The 17,373-nt window shown below is 34.0% G+C and overlaps 1 protein-coding gene across 1 annotated transcript in view; it reads left to right on the forward strand.

Annotated features, from left to right (window-relative positions):
• The window catches only part of EYS (eyes shut homolog), a 708,088-nt gene that overhangs the window by 61,113 nt on the left and 629,602 nt on the right, over positions 1–17,373 (forward strand). Inside the window, exon 6 of the mRNA XM_039729652.1 lies at positions 2,997–3,156. Coding sequence (XP_039585586.1) covers positions 2,997–3,156 — 160 coding nt within the window. The remainder of the gene's footprint in view (positions 1–2,996; positions 3,157–17,373) is intronic.

Consider the following 17,373-nt stretch of genomic DNA (forward strand, 5'->3'; position numbering starts at 1 on the left):
AAAAATTGCTTAATGTTTGTGGAAAGTGCTGGCTTAAGCATCCCTAAGACTCGTCCTTCAATTATCCTCAAAATGATTCAGGCATTATCTGGAAATAGCCATTTAAGTCCTGAATGCTGTCTTGACAGCAATACCTTTTACTGCAGGTGCAGAAAAGTCACTTTTCTAGAGGAAAAAAAAAAGTAGCTTTCACAGCTACAGTCACGATTCCATCTCTGAGAACATTTTTTTTAAGTTAACATTTATCCACTAGAAGTAGGGTTAGACTTCAGTGAAGTTATTTGAAATTCTTTGTTACAGAATGAACTTACTGGCTAAACAGTTTTTATCAATAAGTAGTAATGTTTGGTGACTGGGTAGGTAAAAGATTGAGTCTAGTCAAGGAGAATTTCCAAATGGGTCCTCATGAAAAATACTCATAAAGGAGAAACTATCTTATAAATTTGTATAGGTACAGTGGCAGAAAAAATACATCTGTGGAAGATGAGAGAGTGGGCCAATGTAACCAAATCATGATAAAGGGTAGGTAGCTTCATCTAATACTGGCTTGCATTAATAAAAACATAGACAGCAGGTCAAGTCATCAGTCCCTTCTGCTCAGCACTTGATAAGCTACCTGTGGAGTACTCTGTGCAGTGCAGAACTTCAATGTACAAAAAATAAGACTGACAACATTGTAATAAGTCTAATGGAGAGTCATCAACATCATGAAAACTGCAGCATATGAGGGAAGGCTGAAGGATCTGTCTTTGTTAAATCTTGAAAACAGACAGCTGAATGGGGACATATTTTTTTTCTTCTGCTCCTCACTGGGTGATCATAAACAAGATGGAGCAATTTTTTTCTCAGAAGTGCATGGCACTGGAGTGAGAGGCAACTGGCAGAAGTTGCAACAAAGGAAATTATGGCTAGGTAGGAAGAAGAAATTGTTCACAATGTACTTACTGTGAGTAGTGTACTTAAGTGCTGCAACAAGTTGCTCATAAAGGCTGTGGAATTGTCATTCTTGGAGATATTAAGACCTCGAGTAGACAAGATCCTGAGTGACCAGCTTGCATTTAAAGTTTGACCTGCTCTGAGCAAGGAGTAGGATTATATGACCTTCAAAGGTCTCTCTCAACCTAAATAATTCTGGAGTCACATGAATGTAAAATATATTGACATACAGGATAAATAAAGTTTCTGTAGGTTTGCCTGGGATAAGCTTTGTGAACTGACTAAGATAGACAAACCCATAGATATAGTTACCTAAAAAATGCTATCTTGTTTTTACCTCTTATGACCTTTCACCTAGTAGTGACATATTTAATCAAACATAACATCAATGGTAAGCACAGTACATAGCAGTGAAAGGTGGCCCTGGAGATCAAGGGGAAGGAAATTAGGAAATGTCGGGGGCGTGTATGGGTATTGTCACAACAGAGTGATGCAGGAATAAAAATGCAGAAGATACAAAGGAATGCACAGCTGCTGGAGAGCATAGTGTTCTTCCAGGCCTTGGAAGGTAAGTTACACTAATTCTGTAGGCTATCATGCTTCTCTTATAGCTAGGTCACTTTGGAGATGGCAGCCTTCTTTATTATCTGCTGTTTCAATCATTGAATGCAGACATCCACAGTAAGGAATTCCCATCAGTGCAGTTCTCTTGAAGCCTTGACTTGACCACTTAAGTACTGTTCATTTTTACAAAATATATGTGCCAGATAGGGAATCAGAGATCACTGTAAAGGGAATGTTTAAAAGACTGAGAGATACAGCCAGTTTAAAACTTTAAAACAAACTTGAATGAATTAATTCACAAACAGCATACCTAATGCTAGTGGTTTTAAAGATTATTAGGCATTGTCAGTATACCCATATACTGTTACTCTGTAACATTTGCTTTCTAAATTCTCTGTGATCATACAATGCTATGGAGTTGATGCCAAAGAATGATGCTGACAGTTACAGTCCCTGGTGGTACTTAACAACAAAGGTCAAGGTAATCTGTCTCATTAACTCTTTGATGAGAGAAATTATTAGTGAATTGAGCTTGTCTTCTGTCTCCATCCTTCCTCTACAGATTTGATGGCTGGCAATATTTTATCTCCACCCATTCATTCTCCTACCCTTCAAAAAATGATGGTCTTCTCCTGGTACTACTTGCCTTGGGGCTTTTTGCAGTATTTTTTTTCTGTAGTCAGCAATATATTCTGCCTGTTTTCTATGCCTTATTCTGATCTTGTTCTTTGGCAACTTTCTTTTTACTTGTATGAGTCACTACAATGCATCTCTCTGTCTTTGGTGGTCACATGTACACTTATTAATGTAAAATGTTTATATGTTGTGAATCTGGTATACCATTCCAGTGTTCTGAAATACTTGCATGCTGCTGTTGGCTATACTGTTTTATTGCCCTTGTAATGGGATGCAAGGCAAGCTATTAATTATATTTGATGAGAGCACTTGTGTGAGTTTCACAGGACTCTGTTGAGAAGCTAATATAAGCTTCACATCTCTCTCTCTCCTCTGAATAAGTAATTTTAATTTATTTTAATTAACAGGTAACATCTGCATGTATAACCGAAACCCTGTACTATGTTTTCTGATTACTGGTTGGTGACAGTGTTTGTCTTGCAAGCTTTGTTATCATTCACTGCCCAATTTCTCCCTCATGTCTATCAATTTAAAATACTTTTTGGACACTCAGTACTTCTGTTCCTGATGGTGTTTTTATCCCTTACAGCCAACCATTTTCCCCAATTCATGCATCTCCTTTTCCCCCAGTTTTTCAATAGATGAAAAAAATTTCATTGTAGATTAGTTTTGCCTCTCTTAACTGTTTTATCATCCACAAATACAGGCATGAGGAATAGTCTAAGCTGGGTGCAACACTGCATTCTGCCACACTTTTACTCTGTAGTAAAATAGAAGACACAAAGAAAATTCTATGAACTTCACATTGAATTTTCATTTTGGATTTTCTGTGTTTGTTTGTTTGTGTTTTTTATGTCTAGTGCCTCTGTGCACCTGGATGGACAGGAGAATTTTGCCAATTTGCGGAAAATGCATGTTTAATTTTCCCAAATAATTGTTCTGATGGAGCAACTTGCATTGATATGAGTCAACTGAGAGAACAACCTTTGTTTCAGTGTTTGTGTCCTCATGATTCTACAGGTAAGGCATATACAAATCAGGTAGATATAAACAATCTAGTTTCATTTTCTTTTAAATATTCATATATAAGTATGTTGGATTTTGAAAAAAAGAGGACAAAATATTTGGAGAGTAATCACACCTCTCTATATTTTCTGCCCTCTGCTGTGATGCCTATAAAATCTGAATGGAATTTAGAGGTTACTTTTAAGTCTTCCAATTAAGGTTACAGTAAGAATAGTCCTACAATAAGCTTTAGCTTCAGTTTAAGAAGTTAAGTGTATGTCTACACATAAAAGTTTTGGATGTGAGCTACATGTCTGATGTCTAATTATAGTTCCTAGATATCTAATTAATGAGAAAAATGAAGTTCAGGAAGTTTGTTAGTTTTTATCAACGTGCATTTACTCAGATAACTTTACTCAGCTTTTGAGAGCTGAATTTCACCTTCTATTTAAATATCTTAGTGGACCACCAGTGATTTATGAAATTTAATTTGGTGTGGGATTACCTGATTCATTTTGCTGAACTAAAGCCTAGTCTTCGATGTTCTCTGTATTGTCAGTAAGTCACTTTTTTAGAGGGGGATTATAACCACTGCGTCAGGTATTTATTATTGATTGACACAATTTCTTCAGCAATGTTTCTCTTTTAATTAGATACAAAAGAAGCCTAAAAAAGTAGCTTATGTTAAACACACTGTTTTTTTTAAGTGGCAAAGAAAATAATTTCTGATTTTTTCCTCTAGCCTTATCTTTAAATAAAAGCACGTTGAAGGTGGATTCTAAAATCCTTCACTAATCTTTGTCTAGAGAGGAAATTGAAAGAGAATATTCAAATGTGATTCACTGCAGGTTTAGGTAATATTATGGAAAGAGACATTAACCACATGTACATCCATTTAAAGATAAGTGCCAGAAATGTTAAGAGAACTTTAAAAATAACAATTGAAATATAGGAACAATGTTTATTACCCAAAGAATTAAAATTAATTTAATGTAAATAACTGATGGCAATACACAGAGAAAACAGACTTGAAATCTACTACCATTGGAAAAGAATACTTGAATAAGCCAGTGTTTATTTATCAGCCTTTCTTTTCACTTCTCCATTATCCGCTTTAGGGTTTTATATTTTCAACCTATGCTTGACTTTTTAAATTGGTGTGACACTTATGACTGTGAATAAAAGTAATATTTCACTACAATGCTTCAAAGCTTTTGCGATAATTTAAGGTTTTCAGTGTACAATATGGTCATGAAACAAAAGTTTAGCAGGTTACAATATATGGCAATAAATATATGCAATTAATAGAATTAAACATTGCCAAACACTGAGTCATGGCTGAATTCAAGAGGAAACAACTTTCTTGTTCAAGGATATCTTTCTATGAGGCCAAGATTCTTTTTTTGTGACTTCTTATTGTAAGAGGTTGTATATATTGCAATAGGGGTTTTTTTTCCCACTTTTTCTGCTTTTTAATAGCCAGTTACTTCTTCAGTCTTGATCCATAAAAAATTAATTTATACCTGTTTACTGTTTCCTTTATGTATTTGGAAAGGGAAGGGAAATGTAGTAGCAATTTTGGTACGTCTTCTTGATTCTGAATTACATATTTTCTACAACCAGAAAAGCAACTGTAGTTTCACATCTATTGGTTCTTAATCGTGCTTTTAAATTATAAACACTACAGCTGCAGCTTTTGCATTACATTCAAATCATGATTGCAACAAATCTTAGGGAACACAAAATATGACATGATGTAACATTCTCAGCTGTGAAAAGAAGAATTTTGATTTAAAAAGTAATAAACCCACTTCCCTTTGGTTCCATACTCTTTAATAAAACCTTGTAGAAACTTAATATATATACATGAAATTTTAAACTATAGATTTTATTTATGTTTATATGTACAAAAAAATTGGGTCATTTACTCAGAAAGTAAATGTTAAGTTTGAATGCTCATAGAATAAAGGGTTATAAAATACAGTTATTTTTGTTGAATTCGTGTCTTTTTTGTGTTTTTAATTTCCTTCTACTGTTAGTTTCTTATTTTAATTTTTCTCTTCTCTGGATAAAAACCTTTGAGTCTTCATCAGTGCTTGTAAGTAATACATCTTAGGTCATTGAAATTATTCATATCAGCAATTTCACATGTCCTGCACAGTAGACCAATTGCCCTTGAATAAACTTCCTCTAATTTATTGCTATCTTTCCTTGGGTGTAGTGCAATCATATTGGCAGGAATTGATTTGGCATGTTAGACACTTCATTCTCACTTCACACGAAAGTCCTTTAACTAAAATAATCTTACTACTGCTAAAATAAACTGAATCCCAAGACAACTCACCAACCAGTTTAAAGTACTGCTTCAATTGCATACTTTTTCCTTATCTTAAAACTTTTTATAACACTCATTAAGATTGTTCATAGATTTATCCACAATTTATTTTTTGTCGTTGTTTTATTGAGACAAATCTAATTTCTACAGGTATATGGGAAATGTATATAAAGATACTTTGATGGAGATTTCCCTATTGAACTGTGTAGGATACTTGAAACAGTATTCTGTAGAAGATATCTCTGGTGCCAGATTAACCAATGTCCCAGAGAATGAGATATGGGATGTAAAAGTTCCTATGTCTTTCACAGTGTAGTTAAGGTAACGTTTATTACCAGTGAAAAAAAAGAAGTTACATGGTCTAATTTTGATTCTTCTTTCTGGACAAATTGACATTTTAAAATTCTTTTATTCTCAAGAATACAGTGTGACATATTTTAACCCTGGTGGACAGCTAACCAAACATCTGGTTGTTTGCGAGGTGTTGGAAAGAATCAGAAGCACAAGAGTAAGAAAAGTTGAGATAAAGATAAATCATCAGGTCAAGCAAAAGCTGTTCACAAAAATGAAGCAAAATAAGGAACTTATTCAGTATTTGCTGTTAGCAAGCAAGAGTTCAGCCATTTCTAGAGTATTTGGGGAAGGTCTCTATTTCATGTCAAAGTACAGTGGTAATCTCATAAGTCTCAAAACTCAAATAGATGAAAACAGTAATACTTTTTTTCCCCACAGCTCTAATCCCTATAGTAAAGGTGAGCAAGTACAGGAATTTTTGAAACATCATGGGAGGTACCTATATCACAGTAACATACTGGAATTACACATCAGTATCTGTCTCAGCAGCAGGTGCTGCCACTTTAAGCTTTGCTCATTGCACTTTATATGTTATTGTGATTGTCACTTCTGAAAGAGAAATGGTTAGGGCACATACATCCCAAACTTCAATGACCATGTAGTGAAATAATGGAATAAAAGAAGTCACTTGTTAAGGAGTGCTACAGGAATTCACTCAGAATACTTACATTCATAGATGAATAAAAAGGGAACAGCTTGTTGCTTTTCAGGAGACTTAGTTTTTTATTAAAGAAGACCTTTCAGAGATAACTGACAGAAAGCAATTTGAACAACCAAAGTATCTCTCATTCTAATCCTCTTCAGCAGATGGCAAGAAACCTTACCTGCTTTTTAAAATACCTTTTAGGGGGTGTGTCCATATAGCATTAGTTAGAGTGAAAGGGAAATAGTTTTAGCTAGCCTGTTCCTTTAACTTTGCTCACAATGCCAGTCTCTCCCAATGCTCGTAAAAGTCCAAGATAAAACATGAGTTACACTGACTCTATAAGCCAGAAAGATAGCATGTACAGAATTGGAGGGGACCCACGAAGTTCACCATGCCCAAGTCCTGGCTCTGCACAAGACCACACCAAAAATCACAGACTGTGCCTGAGAACATTTTATAAATACTTCTTGAGTGCTGTCAGGCTTGGCGCTGTGATCAGTTCCTTGGGGATCATGTTGAAATGCCCAGCCACCATTTGGGGGAAGAAACTTCTCCTGATATTCGACCTAAACCTTCCTCAGCTCTACTTCATGTCATTTGCTTGAGTCCTGTCACTGGTCACCACAGAGAAGAAATTGGTACCTGCCCCTTCCCTTCATGAGGATGCTGAAAATCACATGGAGGTCTCCCCTCAGTCTCTTCTGAACAGGTCAAGTGGTCTCAGCTGTTTTTCATGTGGTTTCCCTTCTAGGCCCTTCCACCTTATTGTGGCCCTTTGGATGCTCTCCAATAGCTTTCTATCCATCTCATATTGTGGTGCCCAAAGCAAAAACTGCACTCAGGACTCAAGGTGATGCTTCACCAGAAAGTGTGTTGTATGGACACCGGTCTGGACTAAGAGCTCTCACCTAAGATGATAGCAAGATGAATTACAGGAAAACACAACAGTTTCAGTCTATCTAGGGCATTCGACAGTACTAATTGCAATGCAAGGATAGAGAAGTAAACAATAAAAAAAAATAAAAAGGACATTATCCATACTGGCATAATGTTTAATTTGAAGCAGATAAACTCTTGGGCAATAAATGAGGGCTAGGGCTAATTTCTGATGTTGTAGCATACTTGTAGTTACTCCATGCAGACTCTGATCTAGTTCAAGTCAACTTTTTTTTCCCCCTCAGGTATTAATTTCCACACAAATCACTAAAGCTATTGAAATTTTGTGCTGGAAATACTTCTATTATTTTGGCATGCAGCAATTGCATGAAAAGCCAAAAGACTATTAAAAAGTTCTACATGAAAATTCAAGGAGAAATGTAATATCAGTATTTAAGTTCTGCCAGCTTTTAAAATGGAACAAAATGCTCCCAGTGCAGGCAGATATGTATATGTTCATATTTCCTAATAGTTCAATTTCTGGTTTAATTTTGTGTGCAGAGTGTATTTTGCCCATTTGATTAAGTAGGAATTTTGATGGAAGTTTTGTTTATTAAGAATGGTTGCAGTTAACTTAAAGACGCTGTTGTATTTTAAGAAGCATGGCTGTATCAAGGTCTGGATTTCTAAGCACATAATTAGTAAAGTTCTCAACTGGAAGACATGCTTTAAAATACACCCATAAAACTTGGCATATGAAATCCTTCAGAGAGCTACATTTGCTCATGAACTCCAAAATGACTTTCACCCACCTCTATCAACCTTGTATTTTTAAGAGAAGTACAAGCTACTTGACTTTCTGGGACTATTAGCCCAGAACTCAAACTAAAGAGGAATTTTACAAAATTGACTGACTATTTTAAAAGTAGCAAAGTTTCAGGGTAGCAGGAGTGTTTCCTATTCACAATGTATTCCTGTGAAAGCTTGACCTCAAGTCCAGGTACATATTACAGAGCCTACCATTTTATTCTCCTGCTTCCTATTTCCTACCAATCTACCATGCCTCATTTTATTAAGGCATACAACTCAAAGTTTTATGTGTCAAGAAGTTAGAGCTGTACTGATTTGCTTTAGTTTGTCTGGCTCTTCTGGGTTTACAGCTATTGATATTTATGCTTTCTTTTTTAACTCATTCAGAGCAAAAATTAAAAGATTTTTTTTTCCATGGATAGTTTATAAGTCTCTTATTGAGAAAACCACTGCATTATTCATTCTTATTCCCAAATATATAAATCTGCTGTTAGTGAAAAGGGAATCTGTAGCATTCTCTAAACATTCTGAGAGGTAACTGGATAGATAGCAAACATCCATATAGCTACATATCACCTCAAAAACCCCATCACATCATCAATAGGAAACATGAGGATTGTAGGTCTTTTATGTAAAATCAGTCAAAAAGTCTTCTGAACAAGTTGAAGTGCTTTAAAAAGTTAATTTACTGTAATAATCATAGAGACATTATTTTCTGCTTCTTAGCTGAACTTGTGTTTACTCAGCCAAGTACACAAATTCAGATCTTGCCAAGGTACAAAAACTGTCAACAGCATTACAAATCACCTATCATACTAATGGGTTTAAAACATTATAAGATGGTCAGTGTAGATATAATTATAGCATGTTTAAAAATATATAATGCATTGGAAAGATGAATAACCCTATAGTGTAGATCTAGTGGCTGTTTTCATTACAAAGCTGATCTCTGTATCTCTCTTTTAGTTCTTTGAATGTTCTCAGACTTACATCTTAGGTTTGAATATCAAATTTCCTCTTTAAAGTATGGATAACCAGGCAAATCCTATATTGCTTCCTTTTTCTCAAACACAATGTACACCATCATTAGCTGGCATAGCCTACCGTATCTCCACTGAAGCTGGAATAATGTTAATCTATGAACGAAATAATCTAGACTTCCTTATTCTATATTTCAACCTTTGTGCTCAGTAGTTGTTCCTTTATTAAAAAAAAAAAAAACAATAACAACCCAAATACATTCTGTTGAAATATGATATACAATGCCACTTTGTTAAAGATTTAAAGCATGACTTCAGCTGTGTTAATGATATCTCTTATAATGTATATTTCTCTTGCCAAATAAGCAGACTTAGGCACTTTTATTTGGTTTTGTTTATTTAGGTTTTTTAACCTGAATCACATCAGAAACTTACATTCAGCAACAACTTCTATACTTTGGTCCTCACTCTGGGACTCTGTGATTTGCTCAGGTTTACTTTTTCTACAATATACTTGCCTCTGTTTCTATTTACTGAGATATATCACTTTACAAATGTGTTCCTTCAAAATATTTGACTTCTTTAGATTTGTTTTCATGATACGTTTCTCCTCAGCATTTGACACCAATTTAGTATAAATTCTGTATAGGAGATTTAATTTACATTTCAGAGCAGAGCAATTCAGATAAGAACATTAAGTAATATTGAATTTGTATCAGAGTGCTGCATCCAGTCCTATAGCCCTCAGCACAGGAAGGACACAGAGCCAGTACAGGGGCTGGAACAATTCTCCTTTTAGGACAGGCTAAAAGGTTTGGGGTTGTTCAGCCTGGAGAAAAGAATTTCTAGATGCCTTATTGAGGCATTTCAATACTGCGGCTTACCAAAAAAAAAACCAAATGAAAACAAACTGAAGAGGAGCTTTTTACAAGGGTCTGTAGCAATGAGAAGGGGTAATGGCTTTAAACTGAAAGACAGTAAATTTACACTACATATAAGAAGGATTTTTTTTCAGAATGAGAGTTGTGAAACACTGGACCAGGCTGCCCAAAGATGTGATAGATGTCCCATCTCTGGAAGCATTCAAGGACAAGTTGGAGCAACCTGAGTTAAAGATGTCCCTGCTCATTTCAGGAGACTTTGACTAAATGATCTTTAAAGGTGTCTTCCAACCCAATCTATTCTATTATCCCATGATCAATCTTTATGTCACCCACCCAAATTTGTACTGTTGGCTCAGTGCACTGACATTTATCTTTACTCCAGGCTCATAAACTCTTATCTATTCTCAATCCAGAATCCTTGTATCTAAATAATTAGAGCCAATTTGCCAAGGAATATTTTTTAAAACTTAAAAAAGCTCCGCCTTCTCTCTGGAACCCAAGAGTGATGTTCAAGTGTCTTCCAGAGAGCAGAGGGACCTGCAAGTATGCTGCTTTTTTATGCAGGCTAGGTAGGATGCTCTTTCTGTAACCTGACCTCTCTCAGTGGGTGCGTCTGTGAATGACTGTTTTGTATTATTTCATATTTCACTTAAGATGAGTGAAAAAAGATCAAGCTAGATGAAATTTCTGTGTTCCAGGCATGAAAATTGTTTTGCATATTCTCCTAGTAACCTGTTGTGGTTTTTACATGAACCAGATTTTTTAATGAGACATATAAAGGGCACTTTGACCAACAACAAAACAAAGAAACAAACAAAACCTTCACAAGAGGATAAGAGGCTCCTTGAAAGTGAGGTCTGCAAAAGACATTGCCAAGAGATGAATCTTTATGACCAGATTTCCATCTAAATCCTGAATGCAGCTAAGAGAAAGGACAGATAATCTATTAAATGGTCAGAAGTCTAATTGCATGTTCCAGAATAATGAGTTCACTTAAGAGCCAAGGTTATTAAAATACATCTCAAACAAATTTAAAGACATTCTGTAAAACGTATCAGCTAAAGACTGTGCTTAACCAACAGTTGCAGAAGAACTTTCAGAAAGGACTATTCCTAAGTGCCCTTAAATGATTAGTTGTATTCTAAACCAGGAGAAGGTAACATTTTAATTGCATATTTGACATTTGACTTTGTATAATTCATGCAGTAGCAGACAACTGCACTAAGTCATAATCTGACTGTGGTCAGTGGAAGTCTTTTTGATCTTTTCAAAAAGCTTTAAATTCAGCTCCATGTAAATAAATTATGATAGCTGCTAAATTTTAAGAATAAGCCTAATAATTTTTACTTGAACTGGAAAATGTTCCTATTATAGTTTGTATCCCCTTAGTCTATGAAGCTGGAACAGTACCTAATGAACTTAGGTGTTTTACCTTGGCTGCTTTACCTATTGGGCATGTATGTCTTTATGTTGAAAAAGTTATGTTGCTTTCCCAAAAAAGGAAATAGTTTTCTAGAACAGTGGCCCATGATATGATGTAAATATGCCTAACCATTCACACCTAATCAAAATCTAATCAGACTTAGTGCATGATGAGTTCCAGTCTTGGAATTGTTATATCCAATCCAAATAAACTCTTGTTTTTCATGAGCTAATGGAAATCATCTCCTTTATATGTTAATTAGAAAAGATGTGTCATTACAAAATTATTATTGCATTGTTATTGGGTTTACCTTATTTAATTTCTTTCTCTCAGAAGAATTACTCTTCTTCACAGGGATTTGTGAAACACCATCCTAAAATGGAGATACAAAGGAATTTTGGTAGTAGAATAACAGAAAAAATATAATTAATTGTGCAAATTTCATCAAAATAAATATTTTTAAATTATTTTTCAAATACCACTGTAGATAAATATGTTCCTTCTGATGCCAGCTGCCATCTCAGATGGCTGTATCATTTTTATTTTTTTTTTCATTAAATACAGGGATACGGTAGTGATAATCAATAAATGAGCAATTTCAGTATGATGTACTTTAGAAATCTAAAATTTAATAATTTAGTCTAAATAAGATGGCTAGATTTCATCTGTAGTTGGTGAGCATTTTCCAGTTTGATGTTTCCTCAACCCACATATAGCAAAAATGCTTCCACCAATGAGAACAATGATGTGATCCTTTCTTTAATGTTTAGCTGTAGATAAAATATTTCTTTAAGCAGTATATGATTATATTCTGTTCTAAGAAGACCTGAAAACACACATATGTTAATTTTAAATGAATCTTCACTTGAATATTTTTTCTAACTAGTTTATAAAAGAGGTTTTCTAGTGTCAAAACCAAGTCATTTAAGCTTGATTGTTCAACTGTCAGGCAGAACTTTGAACGCCTACATGTGTGAATGTCAGATCAGTTTTTTATTTCTGCTATTTTTAAATTCCTTTCTCATTCGCTGAAATTAATTTACTTAGAAAATCACAAAGATTTATTGGTATACTTAGATTTATCTGCACAGTTCTACACAGCTCCAAGAGAAAATTAGGAAATATTCTGAATCCATGGAAACTTATTTAGTGGTTTCAATAAATATTACTCTAAGTGGATTTAATGTATTTATAAATACATTAAATAAAAATTAAAAAAATAAATAAATGTAGATTTCCAGGAAGTTGAATAAAACATGTAATTTTTAAGTGCTTACAATGTCTGCATCAGGCTTATCACTCTTTGATCTCTTTAGGATACATGGAAAGAGCTGAGAAATTTAGAAAGCTCCACTCATATGACACTTTTTGGACTGAGTTCAGGATGAGACAAATCATACAACAAAGTGGAATTTTTCATGACCTATAATTCAATAGCATGGATGTAAAAGCCAACATTTGAGAGAGTGAACTTTGACTGCCCGTACTCTGTCAAAGAGCATGCTTTTTGAAGTTCCTACTAGCTTCTTGGTTTTAATAGTTGAAAGGTAAATGGTTCTGTGATTATTTCAGCATGTGCACATGCATGTACATATGCAATAAATTTAATTGGGTGTTGCAACTGCCTTCAAAATCAGGGAACAAAGAAACATACAAAAAAAGTCTTGAGCTGTAGCTTCATAAAATTACTTTGGAGAAAAAACATTAAAAAATAATTATGATACAATCCAGTACTTGTGCAGTGAATTGTTACGTCATGTATTCTCTTTGTTTGATAAATTTGTTATCGCATGACACAGAAAATTAAAAATGTTTACTGTAGATCATCTCTACACACTCTGTATTATCATGCTGGTTGTTAACATAGTTTCTGAAAAAAAAGAAGAATATTAAATTGAGAGAGAAGTAAAAATATAGGCTAGAGCAGAATACAAAAATAGACTAAAGAAGATCGCATAAAACTAAAAATATCTCTAGCAACTGTAAGTGCAGCCAAAGTCCGAGGGAATCTAATTCTGTTTTATAGGTTAAAATGTTTGGGTGAATTAAAAATGAACCACACTAGAAGTGCTGGCTTTACTACACTGTGCAATACAGAATGCAACTGTGAGTTATATTCTTTTTAAGAACCATCAGAGACATATGTGATAAAGTCAGACTTAATGGTACATAAGCCACTAAATTATTTTGTTATGTTGAAAATCTTTGTTATGTGCAGGGTAAAAGCACACCCTATATGCACGTAAAGCCAGTAATGTATTGAGGATGTAACTGAAATATTAAAATTAAAATAATTATCAGGACAAATCTAATTGCTGCAGAAAATTAGTAGAAATGCTGTTTCAACACAATTTTTGCTTTCTGTCCCTTTTTATGATATTATATTCCCCCTTTTCCCTCCTCCTCCAGATATTAAGGTCAATGGTTTCATAGTGCTTCTGTTGGGAGCAGTGTTGCAGAATCTGTAGTCCTTCACTGGAAGGAATGTGACATTCACACTGGTGGTTTCTTTTTCATCTTCAAGATCCACTTGGGGTCATTTCTATTTGTCCACTTACACATTTTTTTTTCATTGGACTGCAGTTCTATTTTAGATCTTAATTTTATGGTGGGTCTAAAGTATATTAAATAAAATTTCTTTGTGCATTTTGTTAGCCTTCAGACAAGTTTTGTTCAGCTACAGGTCTTCATTCACTGGGCACTGGTGAGTTACCTATAGTTATGGGGTCTCCCATCTCTGATCCTCACATCCACTGTTCCTAACATCACATCCTATATCTCTACTTCTCAAGATCTCTTGTTATGGTACCAGCCCTCTATTTGTATACATCACTGCATTTGGCTCGTAAATGCAGTCGTACTTATAACATCTACTTGTTCTTATTTATTAAACCTATGGTTATTCCATGTAAAGATAAATAAACTAAATCATATTAGAAGAAAAATCTATTGTCACAATTAGGCCAAGTAAAACTTCACTGCAGGAAGGTCTGATGACCCTCAGTTCTTGCAAATTCCGTGCAAAGCTTATGGTCTTTTGCTAGAAAAGGCAGTGTTGTTCTGCAGGACTGTGAGGAAAAAATCCCTCAAATTGCTTTTAGAATTTGTACTGAGTTTGTCATCTTTCCTTCTTCAGGTCCCAAACTCTGTTTAAAGGATTCCGTGCTCTACTGATGTTTCTTGATTTCAGCAATGTCACATTTCAGTCGCTTTAAAATTCTTTGGTGAATTTTACCTGGATTAGGTTATTTGTGGTTATTCATTTAAATTTAACAGTAAGTTTTTTATCAGGTATAGGCATAAGTACACTAATTTATGTCTACTGTTTCTTAGCTGGCTGGTATGAACCCCAAAGCTATGTAGTTGTTTTAGCTAATCATGGATTCAAAGGTAAAAAATACATAGATGAGCAGCAAGGTATATTCTTTCAGGTTTAGTGTGTTAATGCAATTAAATGTCTTATCCCACGGTACATAGACAGTGGAAGTTGGAAGCTGGATAAAAGGGACATTGAGAGATTATGTGTTTGTGTATGGATGGAGTTAGAAAAGCTAAACTGGAAATTAAAAGAACAAGAATCAAGGAGGGCAAGAAAGTTTCCTCTAAATATTTTGGCAGTAAAAGAAAATTAAGGAAAATGTTTAAACACTTTAACTTTTAAGAACACATCCTTAGATAAATAATATATAAGGTTATTTCAAAAATAAACAGTGCAACAGTAGTTAATAAGTAGTCTTTAATCAAATTTTTTCCCTCCTCCTAATGTTGTAAAATTTCTTTATTTTCCCCTTTGTTCCTTGGGCCTGCTGAACTTATTCCTGATAGAAGAATAACATGCTTAATTGTGCACAAAAATCTTGTTTGAGTTCTCTAAGTACTACATTTCTCAATTACTCAGCCCTTACTCACTATGAAGTGATAATTAGGCATTAAAAGCTAAGTGGATTACTGTGGAGATCTCTCCTGATATCCATTTATCACTTAATCAGACTTTAATACCATAAATTATGCATTTCTCAGCAGTATTCAGATTCCAATAAATTCTATAACAGTTTGAATTTACTAGGTTTTCTTGACCTCATTGTGGCAGGGAAAAGTCATAAAGTTTGCTTAAAGGATACAGCCACTATAAGAATTTCAGATTTATAGCAAAATAATTCTTAAAGCCTGTTGGGTTGCACTAATATTTATTCATAAGGGTTTCTTGGACAAGACAATTCCATCCTCATGAATAAACATGAAAAAAATGATCCAAAATACATATTGAGTTGAAGTATTTTTTCCCAGCTTTTTTTTTATTTTTTTCTCCTGATTTTGCCTTCCAGGCCTCATTAAGAAAAAACAAAACAAATGAAACCCCACAATTCCTAGGAGATTGAAACTGCCTTAGCACATCCAGTTGCTTTTGGAATGAAAATGTTTATTTATGTGTTAGCATGTCTTTTTGCTGGCCACTATTACACGAAAAGTGACTTTCCAACAATATTTATCACGATGAAATCTCCCCAGAAATGGAGATACTTTGGGTTGCCATTAGAGTCAATATGAACAGAGCAAATGCGAGTCTTGTATATGGAAGGCCTGGTTGTCCATAGTTTCCCATGTAATATTATATATTATAATAGAAAATAAATAGCAAGTATCTAATTTCCTATTTTCCTATGTTCTCTAGTATTACATATTATTAAAAACATTTTAAACTCAGTAGACTTTATAAATTATAATAAAATATAATCTTGGCTGTTAAAAATTTGGTAGATCTTATTAGTGGGTGATTTTTAACTGAGAACTGAAAGGATAGAGTAAATGTTAAAAATTCTTAAAAGCATGCTGGTCAACCTCGCTATAAAAACATGAGATTGCACTTGTGGTTTAGCACCTGTTGGCCCAAAATAGGGACTTTTGCCTAAAAATTCAGAACATGTTCCTGTTTGAATTTACAGAAGTCCATAAGAAACAGTCTTTAGGTCTTAATCTGGGACTCCATTCTAGCATACTAAAAGTGAATTAAACTGGCAGAAAATACTGAAGGAGAGACATAGTAATTTCTTATCAAATTTTATCATTTTTAATGATAAAATTTTAATGATAATGATTTTAATATCACAAATATTAATTTGTGTTTTCCTGATGTCTCTAGCTTTAGATCAGAAGGATAAATTATTCAAAATTTTGTTAGAAGTATTTATTTTTTTTTTACATATGAAGAATTTCAAATAAAACACTAATTTCTGGCTCAAAATTTTACAGGACATATTATCTGATTTAAGAACTTATCCACATTTCTTTATATTCCTTCCAAGCATTTTTATCCTGTACAGCTCTTCTATGTTTTCTTCTTAAGCCATAAAATAGCACTGATTACAAACAAGTTGGTGGTAAAAACATCAGTAATTTACACTTATTGTATTTTCTGAAGTTTTTATCTTCAAAATATCTCAAAACTCCTGAACTTTCTTCTACTTTTGTCAACAGTAAAGATTTTTTTCTTTTTCTCTATTCTTTATCTTTTTAAAATTTGGAAACTGCCCCCCTCTCCCCCTCTGCGCCTCCTCCCCCCCCCCCGGCTCTGAATTCTGGCTGTAAAAATAGTAATTTTTAAATAAAAATCAAGGAAAATGAAACAAAGCACATCAATAACAAGGGGTGAAAAAAATCAAAAATGTATACACAGAATTCACTAAATTAAGTACCAAAAAAATAAGAATAAAAAGTGAAGGTGCTTATTTTTTGTCAAATCTAGTTGTTTCCTAAGACTAATGGTAAACCTGATCATCTTCCGTATTGATTCATATCACATTGTATGAGACCTATTTCTCTTCAGTATGTTTTTTTTAGAACTGTCCAGTTACAAATTTAATTATTTCTTCCTGCTGGGCTAAAAGTAGTTTTCAGCTAAATGAGCAAGTTGTTTAATGAATCAC

This window comes from Passer montanus, unplaced genomic scaffold (assembly GCF_014805655.1).
Source record: "Passer montanus isolate IOZ18808 unplaced genomic scaffold, ASM1480565v1 scaffold11, whole genome shotgun sequence".
NCBI lineage: Eukaryota > Metazoa > Chordata > Aves > Passeriformes > Passeridae > Passer > Passer montanus.